This window comes from Mercurialis annua, linkage group LG1-X (genome assembly GCF_937616625.2).
Source record: "Mercurialis annua linkage group LG1-X, ddMerAnnu1.2, whole genome shotgun sequence".
In the NCBI taxonomy this organism is placed as follows: Eukaryota; Viridiplantae; Streptophyta; class Magnoliopsida; order Malpighiales; family Euphorbiaceae; genus Mercurialis; species Mercurialis annua.
In genome coordinates, this window is record NC_065570.1 from 41,949,608 (window position 1) to 41,967,281 (window position 17,674).

The 17,674-nt window shown below is 31.0% G+C and overlaps 1 protein-coding gene and 1 long non-coding RNA gene across 3 annotated transcripts; one reads left to right on the forward strand and one right to left on the reverse strand.

Annotated features, from left to right (window-relative positions):
• Positions 1-7,828: 7,828 nt before the first annotated feature.
• On the forward strand, positions 7,829-9,578 carry LOC126685788 (protein CURLY FLAG LEAF 1-like). Of its 2 annotated transcripts, XM_050379756.2 has the most exons (3): positions 7,829-8,357; positions 8,472-8,518; positions 9,023-9,578. In XM_050379756.2, exons 1-3 carry the CDS (start codon positions 8,169-8,171, stop codon positions 9,057-9,059), a joined length of 273 nt encoding a protein of 90 aa, XP_050235713.1. In that variant the 5' UTR covers positions 7,829-8,168; the 3' UTR covers positions 9,060-9,578. The 2 variants fall into 2 exon arrangements, with proteins under 2 accessions (XP_050235713.1, XP_050235705.1); XM_050379748.2 differs by lacking the exon at positions 8,472-8,518 and having other exon boundaries at positions 7,849-8,357.
• Positions 9,579-13,183: 3,605 nt separating this feature from the next.
• On the reverse strand, positions 13,184-15,822 carry LOC126685804 (uncharacterized). Its single transcript, XR_007643738.2, has 3 exons — positions 15,519-15,822; positions 14,188-14,275; positions 13,184-13,477 (listed from the first exon to the last, which is right to left on the reverse strand). It is a non-coding gene; the product is annotated as an uncharacterized LOC126685804 (long non-coding RNA).
• Between the last annotated feature and the right edge of the window lie 1,852 nt (positions 15,823-17,674).

The following is a 17,674-nucleotide window of genomic DNA, read 5'->3' on the forward strand; positions in this document are numbered from 1 at the left end:
TAAATTTAATTACCCGAGTAATTATATTTATTTAGATTATTAAAATAATTATCGTATTCGAGTTGTCAATTTAAAATTGAAACAAATAGAAAAGTCGCTATTCATTAATAACATAGCTAAGGATTCAATTGATTTTAAGTAATTCATTAGGTGACCATAATGGCCAATTTGCCATCTTCTCCAATTAACAATTTCAAACCAAAATCATTCCCTCCAACGTAATTTATCATGGCTTCTACTAACCCATTATGGACAATAACAAATTCAAACAACTCACTGCCATTACAAATAAAACCATCTAATAACTCACACATACCAAATCAACATGAATCTATAATCTCACAAACAACAACAGTGAGCAACGCAAATAAAAATGGAAAAAATGGCAGCCTTCTAATCCGACGAAGAGTTCAAGGGAATTGGCGTACCGTAATTGATTCCGAAGCGTTAGGATAGAAGGGAATAATATGAACCGTAGAAACAAATTGGACAACCTCAGAATGGTGCTAACATAATGAAGAACAAAGTTAATAACGGTGGTACGATGTCGAAAAAAAAACAGAAAAACGATGAGAATTTCTTACCGGATTGGACGATTGGAATGAATGATGATTGAAGATGAAGTTCAGATTTGTTAAGGTGAGGAATGGCGGCTCAGTTTTTTTTTGTTATAAGTTGAATGAAGTATTAGGTTTAGAAGTAGGAAACGCAACAGAAGCATATATAAGGAGAAAGTGATTCTGCAATCTTATGCAAAAATTTGGACTTTCTAATTAATGAGTGCATGGGCCTTTAATGTTATAAATATGAAAGAATAAGGCATGGGCCTTAGTTACGTAAGAATAGATGAAGTGCATGCATGGCTCTCCTTTTTTATTCTTTTCTTATTTTATTTTTTTTGATTTAATAATACAAACCGACACGAATCGAACCAACGAACGATTATAAAATTTAATAATAATATATAATAATAAAAAAAAAATTGCCTAAAGCTTGAAAATATAAAAATTATTTTTAAAAAAAATAATTCAAAAATACGGGATATTACACGGGGTTAGACGCGATGATGTGATAAGTTGTGTGTATGGTTGCTCTCGAGTCTACGTGCTTATCGAGCTAGATCTTAATTCGATACCTATTTAATATTTGTGTTAGGTTTGACAACTCAACCTACTAGCGGACAAGGAGTCCAGGGAGCTTACGCTATAATGATTAAATAATTGGGATAGCAGGCAGTGAGTACATTATGTGGAATGTTTACATTTGCAGTATTTTAAGTGCATTTCTTCTACTCGTATGTGTTATATAAAATGCATCGCATCATTTACAAATGAATGCTTGTTTTTGAAATGCACGCATCATGACTTAAAACCAGTATATATCCGATGAAACAAACTACCTATTGGGTGTCAATAGGCTGTGTGATCACCAAAGTCGTTACGGTCTAGACGTTTATAGTCGTTTGAATATGGAAAGGATGATATGAGCCGTTTTGAATAAACTGTTTTGTATGAAAAAAGGATATGAATATGATAGATCCTAGGTAACTCGGTTGAACTATCTCATGACCTAAGATCTAGTGGGTAACTTGGTTGAACTATCTCAGGACCTAAGATCTAGAATAATAAGTGATGAAGATTAGATTGGGTCCTTAGTAGTACCGTTCTGAGTCCTTGGCTCGTTTTCTGGCAATCCAGATGTAGAATCCAACTCTCGATAGGTAAGCAACACTTTTTTGACTAATTGAAGCATAGACGCCTGTTTGATTGACTAGATTTGTGTGTGCGCGTAGGATTTGGCTAAGTTAGGGTAAAATTAAGGTTTCTGGTGTTTGATTATACGTAGTTGTGTCACCTCTTGATTAGGTTTAACAAAGTTGTTTAAATAGACGCCAATTAGGTTTATGGTTTAGATTAGTGTTTAAATTAGGTTAGAACTATTCCATTAGGTATTTAGATTATATTAAATGTCTATCCTAGATAATTAAATTATTAAATTCGGAATTAATGATATATGCCATGAAAAAGGTGGCAAAAAGGTTGGTTTGGTGCCTGAAAATATCAAAAAGAACTTTTAGGGCCATAAGAGTTTGGGTATGATCAATTTAGTCTGTCAAACTTACAAATTGAACCATAAACTTCTAAAATATTGCAATTAGTCCAATTTCTTAGACTTTTATTGTGATTTCTTTGGATTTTTATGGGCTATTTGCGGCTAATTACGCTTCAACCCTTTAAGTTTGTCATTATGCACTGATCCAGCTTATCACCTAGACGAGTTTCTTAAGAAATCTTGGATGCTTCAGTTCCTTATCACTTTTTACTTGTCCGGAAAATAGGTGTCTACATTAGCATATCTTGAAATTTGATATAAAATGAAAACGAAGTTCGGTTTAGGGACTAATTTGTAAGAGTATAAATTATTAGGAATCTAATCGTACTTTATCTAAGTTTAAATGATCAGTGGCTAAGATGAGTAATTAGTAGAATAATATCATATTTTAGCACTAAGTATAATTAGTGGAATTATCCTAATAGGATGAGCACTAAATGTATGATGAAAATGAACTTGGACTAAATGTTAGTCTAAGTACATGTGTTTTTTATATGACTATACATATGCAAGATATGTGTTTTATGGTGGTATAAATTAGGCTAAGTATATGATACTTAACCTAACACATGTTTTGAGATGAGGAAGAGCTTTTGCCTATATAAATAAGCCGAATTTACTTTCATTAGTACAATTCGTACATAATTCTTCTCAACATAAGCTTATATTTGAAAGAAGGTAAGTTTTTAACTAGAGCTACATGTAAAAATTGCTAATTATTGAGAGAATTCATTTGAAGGAGTTTAAGTGGGAAGCTTTGAAAAAGATTAAGGTTGTTTAAAGGAATTCAAACAACAATTTCATCAATCACGTAAGGGCTTGGAGAAGTTTTCATACATCCGAGCAAGGAAGTGATATCGCTAGAGATTGAGTTTAGGGTTGCTTGGTAAGAGGAACTATAGCAGATCATTATTCAATCCGGCGCATACTCGTACGAACGAGATTGAGTTCATTGTACTTTTGGAACTACAAGATTTGTTGGAAATTTGACAGAGGTATGCGTGCTTTAAATTTTAGTTGATAGGATGATCCATAATGTTATTGTGATGTGATCAACATCCGGATTGTTGGATTTCGATTTTGAATTGAAATATACGATAAGGAACCACACTTCCCATAGCGCCAACAATATAAGCTATGCGATGAAACTTGCTTATTATGATCTAAAACACTCAATTCGATCAGTATATTTGATATATGCCGCAGAAAAGCAAAACAACAATTTTGTTTATTCAACTTTATGAAAATTGTAACTTTTCCATAAACATCATTACCATGCAAAAGCAATTTGAATATTAGAATAAAATCATGAACATGATATATTTTCAAAATAGATCACTGTGGATGAAGGAGGATATTTTGAAACATAATTAAGGACGTCAATGTGGTGCTTAGGGCCGATAATTTGGTAGTTTTTAGTGTTTGGATTAGAGTTTGAGTTAGGTTTTTTTTCCGGAAAGGATGACATGATGATTAAGGTTATGGTTGATTAATTAGAACGTTATTGGGGTGTTTTTATTAGGAACTTGAAATATAATGTTGGTGAAGGTTGTTCTATCTCCCTTTAGAATGACAATTGGAGCGAGTTCGGTCCGGTTTGCTATTGGTTTCCCCGATTGTTTAATCTTTCGAATCAAAAGCAAGTTACTAGTAGTTTTGTTTGATAGGTAGGATGGTGATGGAGGTACCGTTTGAGAGGGGCTGAATTGCTTTTAAATAATGTTTTTTTTTTCAATTTTTAACTTGATTTATCAGCGTGTGGAACAGCTATACATAATTTGGTGGAACTCTACTTCAAAAGATTCACTGCAGCTTCCTATTGCGGGTTTTTATTGGCAACATCAAGTGTAGAATGGCGTCTTGATCGGTCTTCAATAACAGCTCTTGGCTTTTCATTCTCTAAGTGTAGTAAGTATGGCGTCTGTTTTTGGCAGTAGAGTTTTTACCGTTGTTTTTGGGCAGGGAGCTACTACAGTTGTTGTTGTTGTTTCTGGGCAGGGAGCTGTCACCGCTGCTGCTGTTTTGGATCGGTCTTCATCAACAGTTGCAGCTACTGTTCGTTCTCTAGTAGCTGTTGCTGGGCAGGGAGCTGTTACTGTTGTTGCTCTTTCTAGGCAGGGAGCTGTCATCGCTACTGCTATTTTGAATCAGTCTTCATCGGCAGTTGCAGCTGCTGTTCGTTTTCCAACGATTGTTGCTGTTGTTGCGGACATAATTACTTCAGCCAATGGCGGAGCTGAGGTTGGTAGTAGCTGAGGGTTTAGGAGCGATAAAATCTTTAACCTTGACTGCGTTTATGAAAGTTTGGAACTCAAAAGTTCCGCCAAGAGTAAAGTTTTTTATTTGGTTAGCTTTACATAATAGAGTTCATTTGCTAGACTTTATAGCACGACACTCAATTATTTCTGTAGATAATTCTATTTGTATTCTTTGTGGTATGGTGGAGACGCAAGACCACATTTTTATTCACTGCGATTTTGCTAGAGGTATTTAGTGTGCTATTTTGCAGAAACTTGACATGGGTTGGAGCCAGTGACGAAGTCAGACCACAATTTCAGGTGGGGCACAATTTAATTATAAAAAATATAAATATAATATCATAAAAATATATACTAATAAAACTATTAAAAAATTGGTCAAAATATTTTTGTTTTAGTTATTTTTACTTTTCATTTTTATTGGTTTAGCCAAATTGATTGAAATAATAGACTAATTCGGCTAGTTTAGTTTTCCATTTTGAATATTTTAGTTAATTCAATTATATCGATTTTTAGTTAAAATTAATAATTTGATCGGTAGAAGAGGTAATATAATTCAAATTGATTTGGTTTTATTAAATCTAACGGTTCTTCCACTAATCATTTCATAACCATAAATGATGAACTAAGTAACACATAAACGGATATAGAAAAACGGGACACTCGGACACGTCAAAACAATGTTATTTTAAAGTTTAATGTGTAAAAAGTGAAGTCGTGTCTGAAACGTCAAATTTTCGAAACGTTTCTGAAATGATATACGTTAATTGAATGAAGTGTACGTGCTACCTAGACGATAAATAAATTCATTAAGTAATAACTTATTATAGGTTTGCGTCTATGGCTGAGCAAATGGACAGTTAAATTAAATTATATGGCTAAAGTTTGATTAAAGGTTTTGTTCGGTCCAAAAAATATTATGGTTAAGATGAATTTTTAGCTAATAGAATTACCTAAATATTTTATTTATTTTATATAACTAATTAATTTTTTAATTTATTTAAAAGTAAATTTTAATTTTTTTGAGGTAGGGCCCAGGCACTTCCTGGCTCTATCTTATGTCCGTCAATGGTTGGAGCTTTCCATCTTCATTTTTGAATTTATGATTCAATGATAGAATATTATTTCAAAAGGTTCTTATTGCCATATGTGAAGAATTTTATGGTTTCTTGTAGGGTCTGTTTGGTTCAACTGTTTTTTATAGCTGATAGCTGTTAGCTGTTGCTGATAGCTGTTAGCTGTTGGCTGGTAGCTGATAGCTGATCGACCATACGTGTTTGGTGAGATTTGATTAGCTGTTGCTGTTTATATATAAAATGACCGTAAAGGGCATAAATTTTTTATTTTATCTATTAATTTATAAATATATTATATTATATAATATTCAATAAAAATATTAAAAATTATTTTTTTATAAGAAGGAACGTTTAGTTTAAACTTATTTAGATATTTGTTTTTGATAAATTTATGATTTATTTTAAAAATAATTAAGTTATAGTTTTGTTAATATAAATAAATAATATTAGATAATTTAAAAATGATTAAAGTATTTAAAAATAATTTAAATAACTATATATATATATATATATATATATATATATTAAAAAAACAATATATCCTAATAGGGGTAGTTTTGTCTAAATAATTAAAAATATTGAAAAAGCTATCAGCTGTTGGCAAAAAGCTCCAAAATGGAGCTTTTCAAAAAGCAGCTGTTGGAGGTTCAAAAAACTCCAAAAAACTTTTAAAAAATTCCCACCAAACACTTTAGTGGAGCTTTTTGAAAAGCAAAAGCTAAAAGTTCCACCAAAAAACTGAACCAAACACCCACGTAGATTGGGACATTTAAAAATGTAAAAATGGAAGAGTTTTTCAAAATAAAACGCTGGACACAGAGGCTATTATTTTTAACTGCTGCATGAAGGCGATTTTTGTGTTCAAACATTATAATATACACTTGAAGGCTTAGCTCAGTTGGCTAAGTTCTAATGATATGTGTATGAGGTTGAGGGTTCGACCTTCAACACTCACGGACAGTGTGCCTATTTAAAAAATGTCTAACATTAATTTCCACTAACCCCCGCTAACAATCAGAGTAGGCTATTTTTTACAAAAAAAAACATTATAATAGGAAGTTTTTTTATTCAAGGTTGGATTTCTATAAAATTCCATTTTGTATTCTCTTTTGATTTTTTATCTTTTTTTTAGTCGTAATTTCTAGTATGCCATTTTGAGTGTGCCACATTTTTTTGCGAAAGTTTTGAAATTACTTTTGTCATTTCTTGTGGCTTATTATATATATTATTCATAGAAAAAAAAAATTAGAACGTTGTCCACAAATTTTTTTTTATTCAAAAAAGACTTACTTGTAACACAAGATGAACTTTAGGGGGCATATGTGTATTTTCCCTTAATTTGTAATCATTTACACTAATAATCCATCAAGTTATCGATCATGTGCTTACATGCATATGTTAGCATAGTAGTGGTCCCTCCATCATTCGAACTTGGAAGATATACCAAAAATATATATGCTATGTAGAATCTATGAACTCTTTATAAATGGTTATAAGTAGATATTCATACTCCATTAATTATTTCATCAACCTATCCATCCATCCCCTAATTAATGTATACACAATAAATTCTTGCAGTTTACGGCAAAGCATTGCAAATTTACCCTTCTTTTTAGCTATTAGGAAAATTAACAGCAAGGCAGAAAGCATGAAAGTGTTAGTAACAATGACTGTCCTTTGTAAATGTGAATTATAGCTTGTACTTGTGTTTCAATTATAGAAGTAACCTTATGTGCATTTGTTTCGCCTCAACAATAATATTGTACTCCATAATTTGATGGAGTGATGTTTGGTTGCAAATCAAGCATAGGTAAATAACACTATGAATGCTTCATAAATATCTCATATAAACTAATACAGTTAATCATGTGTATTGATTAATGTAAATAAGTTCATGTGACTAGCCTCTATGGCTTTGTCGAAGATTAATTATTTTAGTTAAGTGGTTCGGGTCTAAAAACTAATTGAATCAGTTGAATTCAGACTGTTAGAAATGGTATTAGAGCCGACTTGGGTGCTATTATATTAAACCGGGCCCCGAGAGAAAAGGAGCGTTGGGAAAATAAAATACTCGAGTTGATGCCTGAAATAAACCTAAATTCAGTTGCAGCGAGAACGTCGTGAATTTAATTATAAGAGCAAATGCATAACAAGGAAATTTTACTCATCTAAAACTTATCAATAAAACAATTAACCGTTTTAATTAGTTTATTCATCATAAAGTTCATAATACTTGCGATATAAATGGCATGATTGTAAAACTGTATAAAAACCGAACATCAATATATATCAGTAATTGGTTATGAGTATCATCAACTGGTAACACTGATATATATTTAAGTCTAAAAGTGAAAAAAAATAGGAGATAACTCAATAACATTTATTCATAAGACAGAAAAAAATACATACATATAAATTTTTGATGAGGTAGTAGCTAGTGTGTTTGTTGAGTGTTGTGCAGGTTTTGAGGTTTAAATGTTGTATGAAGGAAGTAGGATTTGAGGGCATTAAAGTGGTATCTACTTGCCACCTTAAATGCATTGGCCCTCTTTTTAATGGGGTTTGATGAAACCAATTTAAGAACCCTCTTAAGTACTCATCACTACCAAATCCAACACACCACCAAATTTCATTTTTTATATACCAAAAGTTTCCTTTTCTCTTCTCATCTTTGACATTATAACTATATTTCTTGGGCACTGATCACCAGTAAGTAGAATATATGGAGCTTACAGAACTTTGTTTGGCTCCTAGAAAGTTAGTTGTTGAGAAATTGAGTAGGTCATCATCAGAATCAGCAGAGTGTAATAATATCAGCAAGAAGAGGAAGTTATTTTCAGATCATGCAAGTGTTGATCTTCATGTTAAAGACCCTCTGCCTCTTGATTGGGAGCAATGCCTTGATCTTCAAGTCTCTCTCTCTCTCTCTCTTTCTTACACATTCAAATTTCTTAGATTATGATTTTCATACTTTCATAAAAAATTTAATAAGGTTTCTGCTTAATTTCTAGTTATTTTCTTGTAGATGGTTAGTATAAGGGGAAATTACTATGTGTTATCCCATGAGATTAGGTTAGAATTACTATTTTTGCTATGAACTTTAAATTTTTACTGCTTCATCCTGATGTATTAATTCTATTTAACTAAAACCATCTTTATAAGGAGAGTTTTACTTATTTAATACTTAAAATTTAGGAGAGTTTTAAAAGTTTACTTTGTCACCTTGATACATTAATTCCGTTTAACTAAAACCCCTCCCTCTATAGGATTTATAATTAATTATTATCATTTCTAACAAAAAATTAAATTATAAACAATTATATTACTTTTTAACAAAAACTATTGTTATTACTATAATCTTATACATTATTTATATATTGTTATTAACTAATCTATAGAATTTTTGATTATTTATTTTTTGAGGAATATGATTTGATTTAATAGAACCGTAATTTTTAACTCAATTTTAACTGTGCTAGTTGAAAAAAAAAGGATTTCTTAGAATAATTAAATTTTTTATAAATGAATTTTTTACTTGTGAATTGACTAATATAAAGATAATTTGTGGTTTTGCAGTCAGGCAGAATGTATTATCTCAACAGAAAGACATTGAGAAAGAGTTGGAACTGGCCAAAGGATCAAAAGCTAGACCTTGAACTCAACATTTCACCACTCACTGATAATAATAATTATTATAATAATAATAATAATAATAGTGCCTCTAAATCAATATTTCTTGAAGAAGATTTAAAGGAGAATCTCTCATCACCATCAAGCAACATGGTAGCTTTGGCTTGCTTGAATTGCCATCTTCTTGTCATTCTCTCAAGATCATCTCCTTCTTGCCCAAATTGCAAGTATGTCCATTCTCTTCCATTAATTACCAATCAACCCCCAATTCCTAAAATCTCTCCTACTAAGTCCTTCAATACCTTAAGCCTCTTAAACTAATTTATTCCATCCAGCAAGAAGAAGGAATAATTAAAGCTAGCTTTAAGCTGCTAGTTAATTATGTCATAATCCTTTCTCTTAAGTTGATGTAATGATAAAAAGAGAGAATATAATCTATGAAAAGTTTTCTTGTAATGTATTATAACTTTTTATAAATAGATTCTATCTTTCTTACTCTTAATTATTACAGTTTGATAGAGAGATGTAAAGTTATTTTAAGTTACATGACGAATAATATAGTAATGGAATGCAAGCAACATTAGATTATGTTTTCCTTTTTCTAAAATTTTAAGAGTCGCCCGCATTTAAACCGGATTCAGTATTTTTGCAGTCAGCAAACTATAGTTTTTTTTATAAAACGGCTAATTATAAAAAGTTACAAAATGGTTAGTGAATTATAATTTTTTTTACAAAACGGTTACCACGGCGAACTATAAAAGTTCTTTTTTTGAGAATAGCGAACTATAAACATTTATAAAACAGTTATCGAATTATTATTTTTTTGCAAAAAATTACCATCTTAATGATGTGAATAATACTATAATAACCGTTTTATAACTCTTTATAGTTCGGTAACTATATTTTGTAGAAAAATTATCATTGGATAACTATTTTATAACAATTTGGTATCAATTATAAAAATATTATATTTCGGTGAACTTGAACACATGAAACCTTATTTAAACCCATTTCTCTCTTTATTAAACTAAGGCTATATTTGGTTTAAATGGAGAAGGCTATATTATGAGCTAAACATGCAAAGGTATTTCAACCAGAGAAAAAAAAAACATGCAAATACATTTTTCGTAGATAAATAGAAAAGAAGGGAGCATGGCATAGAAAATAATTTGGATCATGAGCTATGTATTCTTGTTGCCTTTTACCACTACATTTTGTAGTCATTAAGATTTGTGCCCATATCAAAGAAGTTAGGTCTGAGGTACAGATTATAGTGTTACAAAAAATTCAGAGTCTGGGACAATGGCAATATATAGATGAAAGAAGGTTGCGTAAATTCGAAGTGCACAAACGGCACCGATTCGAAATTGAATCAAATCAAATTAAAAATAAATCACTTAAAAATTGGCCTAATTATTTAAAAACCCCCCACCTTATAATATTTTTTCGTTTATACCCTCACGTAGGAAAAAGTTCATTTGTACCTTTTTTTTAATTTTTTATTTTCATCTCTATCTTAAAGAGCTAATTTGACCTCTTTTCATTTGAAAAAATATTCAAAATGATACTTTATATTTAGCTTATATTTTAATTAAACATTAATGTTATTAGTCATTTATAATATTTTCATCCTTTAATTAATTTATAAATTTAAATTTTAGGGTAGCGATGAAAATAAAAAATCAAAAAAGGATACAAATGAACTTTTTTCTACGTGAGGGTATAAACAAAAAAATGTTATAAAGTTGAGGGTTTTTTTTAAGTAATTAGGCTCTTAAAAATTTGGTTTTATTTTGATTTCTAAAAATAAAATTTAATCAAAAACTACATCATATTTCAATTTTAAAAAAAATAATTTTTTTTTAGAAAGTAATATTATTTATTTATGTGTTCAAATATATAAGGTTTAATTACTTAAAAAACCTCCACCTTATAATATTTTTTCGTTTATAACATGAGAAAAAGTTCATTTGTACCCTTTTTTTGATTTTTTGTTTTCAACTCTATCCTAAAGCACTAAATTGAACTTTTTTTATCTATAAAAAGTTTAAAATAATCGTTCATTTTTTAACTTATTTGTATTTTTTTCAAATAGAAAAAAGATGATATAGCCATTCTATTTAATTATTTTTAATATTTTCATCCTATAATTAATTAAATTGTCAAAAAATAAAATTTTAGGGTACAATTGAAAATAAAAAATCAAAAAAATAATACAAATGAACTTTTTTTTAGGTTAGGGTATAAACGAAAAATTGTTTTAAGGTGAGGTTTTTTTAAATAATTAGCCAATATATAAAGATATGTGGGACAATAGATCGGAAGAGCAGCAGGAGCTCTTTAAATCTAATTCTGACACACACGGTGGGGTTTAAATGTGACAGTTTTAGTACTTTGAGTTATAAACCATACTCTCACCTAAAGCTTTTATTGCTTTATAAATTCTCTAGTACAATTTTACGGAGCTTTTTTTTAACTTCCTTTGCACTTTAATATTACACCTGCTTCTTAAACTACCCATTCCACCTATTAAACTCTCAATGTGACTCACATTTTAATTTTTTTTGTTTTCAATACGACTGAATTACGAATAAGCACCATACTAAACAACTATGGTTTAAATGGTATAAATTTCGAACAACAAATTGCTTGATCGAATACAATTTTTTTTATAAATGTTTTTCCCTCTTTACATATATAAACAAAGAGCACCGCCGACCAACTATAACTTCAGTTAATTAAATTTTAGTTCACATCTTAAATACGGGTCATTCTATAGTACCACCGAATCTTCGATACCATTTGTAACAGACACCGTCAGATTATAACGTTTTGATCCTAACCATCAATTTGCTAACCTGTTATCCCATTTGTAGATTATATTTTATAGCTGTGCACAATTTAACAGTTTGTTATACTACCTATTTTTTCTATGAATTTTAAAAACACGGGTTGGTGTTTTGGGAGATTAAAAAAATTACAAAAGATTAAAAAAATAGTATAATCTAATTTAATAGAGCACACATAAATAAAATTAATATAGTTGGTATATAATTGAATTTTTTTAACTAAATAAATAATTGAAATTTAATTTAAACAATGTGTTATATTTTTATATTATTACAAATTAATTTAATGTCACTAATATATATAAAAAATTATATCAAGTACTGGTTTGTTTAATAATTAAAGGGTGGAGATGAAAAAAATAGAGCATACATAGAAGAATTGCTGCCTCAATTTTATACCATTTGAGCAACAATTTATTGGTATAAATTTTGTAGTATTAATTTTACAGTAGAATAAATTAACATAATATTAATTATACGATATTCTAAATAATTAACACGATTATTAAAATTCAATCATCAATTATTATTTAACAAGTCAAATTTTTTTTTATCAATTTGTCCAAAACTTTTAAAATTTATTCAAATTTAATAATTTCATTACAATTGAACCTTTCTTATATTTAACCATATGTATCCACATGCAACTTTGAATTCTAACAAATTTGATATATTCGGATGGAACTCACTTAAAAACACCCGACCTTTTATCCCCTTTTTAATTCTATACTGGCATTAAAAACTGGTTAATTTTATTTAATTTTGTATTTTCTCGTTTTAATTATACATTTAAGCATTAATTGACCTATTTTTATTTGGACATTAGGTTTAAATAGTAAACGTTTTTATGTCATGACATTAGGCTTAAATATTAAACTTCTTTATGTATATTTATTAATCAAAATACTCAAACTCTGTCACGATCCGATTCCCGGCATCGAGACTGACGCTAGGCAATGGGTGTCACGACCCGATTCTCGGCATCGAGACCGGCGCTAGGGAATGGGAGTGGTTGCTCCGAAACCCGTAGCAAGCCTTTAAAATACATTAAAATCACTTAAAATTTTTCGCGGAATTCAAATCATTTTCGAACATTTTAAAATCGCGGTTTAAAACGTTCTTATAAAAATTACCATTTAAAACATGCACATAATTTTTCTCTTTAATTATTGCATTTTAGTTTCGAAACCAATTCTCAATGGTTTATAATGCATCTCAACATGCATACCATCTTACTATGGTAATTACTGCATTTCACTATGCAGGCCATTTCTCTAATGGACTTAATTGCATTTCACTATGCAGATGCGTTCATCGCATTTTATTCAAGTGCAGTCGCTCGGACTTTCGCACAGCATTCACATATTACATCATATCAGAGTTTAAGCGTTATAAAATTTAAAGCATAAATAAGTCCAACGACTACTAGGGTATCATTGTTCATAACTCTAGCTACTGCAACTCTAGACTCATAAAGGAAAGTCATTCTCACTTATTCAATCCAGGGATTTCCGGAACAAGAAATTGGAAATCCTCACCTCAAACTACTCGCCTGTAAAAATATTAAATTCAACGGGGTCAGTTATAAAAACTGGTGAATGCGTACAACATGTACTAATAAACATTAATATGAAAGCAATGCATTCCAGATTACCGATTCATATGAAACCCTAAACCATGATTCATGTTCCTATATGCTTTCAAAACAGGAAACATAAATATTCCACATCATTTCATCATATTCGGGTTAACCTTTTTATGGCCGTATTTATTCATTTCTTTTTGTACTCTAGCCCGTCAAATCTGATCATTCATATTTTACGTATGTGAAGGTCTTTAGACTCTTTCACCATACAACAGATTTCGGCAGTACATATATATACCGTCGCCATTTCACTTTTTTAAAAGGTTCAACCTCTCAGATCTCGGCAGTTTCTCTTTACTGCCTTTGGTCGTCTATATTCCGTTGCCTCTGAAGATCTGTTCACACAGAGTCTAGGCCGTCGCCTGACTTTCCAGGCCGTCGCCAGGATTCACACAGCACATTCACATGCAACCCATTCTAAATGCAATACCGGTGATCACACAGCACTATTGCCGCCCAATAGTAAGCACGTTTTAATGAATCTAAATCGGTTTCAACACTATGAATAGTTCATGCGATTTAAATTCAAAATAAATAAAGCATTTGCAAATCATGTAAAGCAGTTCGCAATATTTTTAATACTAATATTTAGCAGTATAAGTTGTAAACACACTCACAGTACTCGCTTATTCCAAATATAAAAATACCACCCGTCGAATATTCAAAACCTTTGCTCGCCGGTTTCCGCGACAAAACTCGCTGGATCTAATTTAGAGATTAAACATTAATAAATGTAATAACTCTAAATTCTAGGATATACTCTAAACCGACTCAACCATATAACCACATAATCACAAACCAAATTTGATTCCGACTATCTATTTCCGCGTCATCGTATTTCTATACGATACTCCACGTAGTTTATTTATTTTCAATAAATAAACATAGAATTATAACTTCATATAATTCTAACACACATTCAATTCACATAATTTTCTAAAAATACACTTTTAGAAAATCTCATCAAACATATCACAATTCACAAATATCCAAAAATATTTTTCCGTAAAATATTTTTGACCCGGGGCTCGGCCCCCCCTTATTTTCTGCCAAAAACATTTCGGCACTAACTGCTGCCAAATGAGTTTAGGACTGAGCCAACATGCTCTATCCCCTCTACTCATACTCCGGTCACCGTATTCCGGTGGTTTTGGCCGGAAAACTCAAAAACGCTAAAAACGCTTAAAAATTCATTTTAAGCCATTTTAACACCGATATTCATCAAAATCATTTTCAAATACATTTTTAATTTTTATCTTGTAAAAACAGCAGCCCAAAATTTTAAAATAATATTTTTCATTATTTTAACCATTAAAACCAAAATATCAATTAATAATCAAAACCGATTATTAATCTGTCAAAACACTACACAAAAATCATTTAAATTCCATAAATAATTATCATATGTATTTCATAAATTTTTCATAAATATTTTCTGCCCAGAAACTAAAAATGACATAAATACCCTTTTTAGAACAATTTTGGCCGAATAGAGTTATTAAAAATTAAACCCGATTATTAAACCGCTAAAAATTCACCATCAACCATTTAATTAACATCAACCACAAATATAACTCATACATGAACCAATTTATTTCCAGAAATTAAAAATCCCTTTATTTATCATTTTTAAGCTATTTTTAAGCTTTAAAACAACTAAAAATCGAAACCCAACTAATTAAATTAACACCCGAATTAATTAACATTTTTAATCTACAAAAATTACACTTTAAAGCATATATAAATCTCAACATATAGATCAGCCCAGAAATTTAAATAAATAATTTAATTTTCACGGAAAAATTATTTTAAAACCGTAACCCATTAAACTAGTAGTTAAAACCAACTAATTATCCATCAAACATCAAATATAAACCATCCTAAGCATGTTTCTAAGATTCAACCAACATCAGCAACTAAAAACTAAGATTTGAGCTTGAAATTATACCTCAAACGAACATGCAAACACACACACACGATCTACGCAATATTTCCGACAATTTTCGTGAAGAAACTTTTGAGAGAAAATAAAAGTATAAGGTTTTGTGTTGGGAGCTATGGTGTATTCGGCACCCACAAAATGGAGAAGATGATGGATTAACTTGGGCACCAAGACTTCAAATAGGAAATATCTAGATATTATTTGAAGTTTCAATTATTTACAAGTTTGCCATTATGGCATTCTTGTAAATAATTCGAACTCTAGGGGCAAAATAATTTCAACTTTACCAAATATTCAAAAACATTAAATCATATCATATGGACTGAGTTAAAATATTTTTGGGCCTTTAAAAATATTTAAAATAATTATTTTTACGGTTTTTAGTGAAAAATCGCAAAATTCACTTTTAACACGTAAAATTGCCAAAAATCACATTTAAGGCAAACACATAGCAAATCACATTTTTACCCTTATAAATTCATCACGTGAATTTATTCACTATTTTCGAGGTCCTAATCAATTAAAATCGGACACTAGCGAAAATAGACACTAATAATTCTACGGGGTATTACATTCACCCCTCCTTATAAGAAATTCGTCCTCGAATTTCAAAACAAACTATTACCTTGAGCAAACAAGTGGGGATATCGTTTCCGCATATCCGCCTCTGTTTCCCACGTACATTCCTCAATTGTACGGCTCCTCCAGAGCACTTTTACCATTGGTATCTCCTTACTACGGAGTTTCCTAATCTGGGTATCCACAATTTCTACGGGTTCCTCCTCATAAGATAGTTCCTCGTCTATCTCAACCTCCTGAGGTTGAATAAGTCTATGAGGGTCAGGTATATACTTCCTAAGCATCGACACGTGAAACACTGGATGTACTTGCGACATCTCAGACGGTAATGCTAACTTATAAGCTACCGCTCCTATTCGCTCAATAACCTCATATGGCCCTGCATATCTCGGCGCTAGCTTTCCTTTCTTTCCAAATCGGATTACACCTTTCATAGGTGATATTTTAAGAAACACAAAATCTCCGATTTGAAATTCTATATCCTTTCTCCTCACATCAGCATAGCTCTTTTGCCGACTAAATGCAGTTTCTAAACGTTGCTTAATCAACGGAACTTTCTCAGACGTAATCTGAACAATTTCAGCTCCTGTCAACTTTCTTTCTCCAACTTCTTCCCAACAAATTGGAGATCTACACTTACGTCCATACAACGCCTCATACGGTGCCATTTCGATACTGGAATGATAACTATTGTTATATGAAAACTCTACTAATGGTAGATACTCATCCCAATGGCCTCCGAAATCTAAAACGCACATTCTTAACATATCCTCCAAAGTCTGGATGGTCCTTTCAGACTGTCCATCTGTTTGGGGATGAAACGCCGTACTAAAATCTAAACGCGTTCCTAAAGCCTCTTGCAGACTTTGCCAAAATCGGGATGTAAAAACTGATCCTCGATCTGACACAATTGACACAGGAACTCCATGTAAACTGACTACTTTGTCAATATAAATCTGTGCCAACTTTGCTGCCGTATAGGTAACCTTGATCGGAATGAAAAGAGCCGACTTTTTCATTCGATCAACGATAACCCATATCGAATCAAAACCATGTTGCGACTTAGGCAATCCAACGACAAAATCCATGGTTATTCTTTCCCATTTCCATTCTGGTATTGGTAATTGTTGCAAAAATCCAAATGGTCTCTGATGTTCCAACTTCACCTGTTGGCATATCGGACACTTAGCAACAAATTCTGCTATATCTCTTTTCATACCATTCCACCAATACATCTGCTTAACATCGTGATACATCTTGGTAGAACCAGGATGAACACTATACTTAGATCCATGTGCCTCCATCATAATTCTCTGTTTTAATTCCTCTACATTTGGTACGCACACCCTTGTACCAAATTTCAGAATACCACCTTTCAAATTATACTCAGAGTTCATTCCCTTTTGAACTTCTGCAATAACATGCTTTAGTTGAGGATCCGTTGTCTGAAGTTCCTTAATCTGATCATTCAATGTAGGTCTAATCGTCATTTGAGCTAACAAACTCCCCAAATACGAAACCTCTAATTGAACTCCTTGATCAAACAACGAATGCACTTCTCTAATCATTGGTCTCTTCTCAAC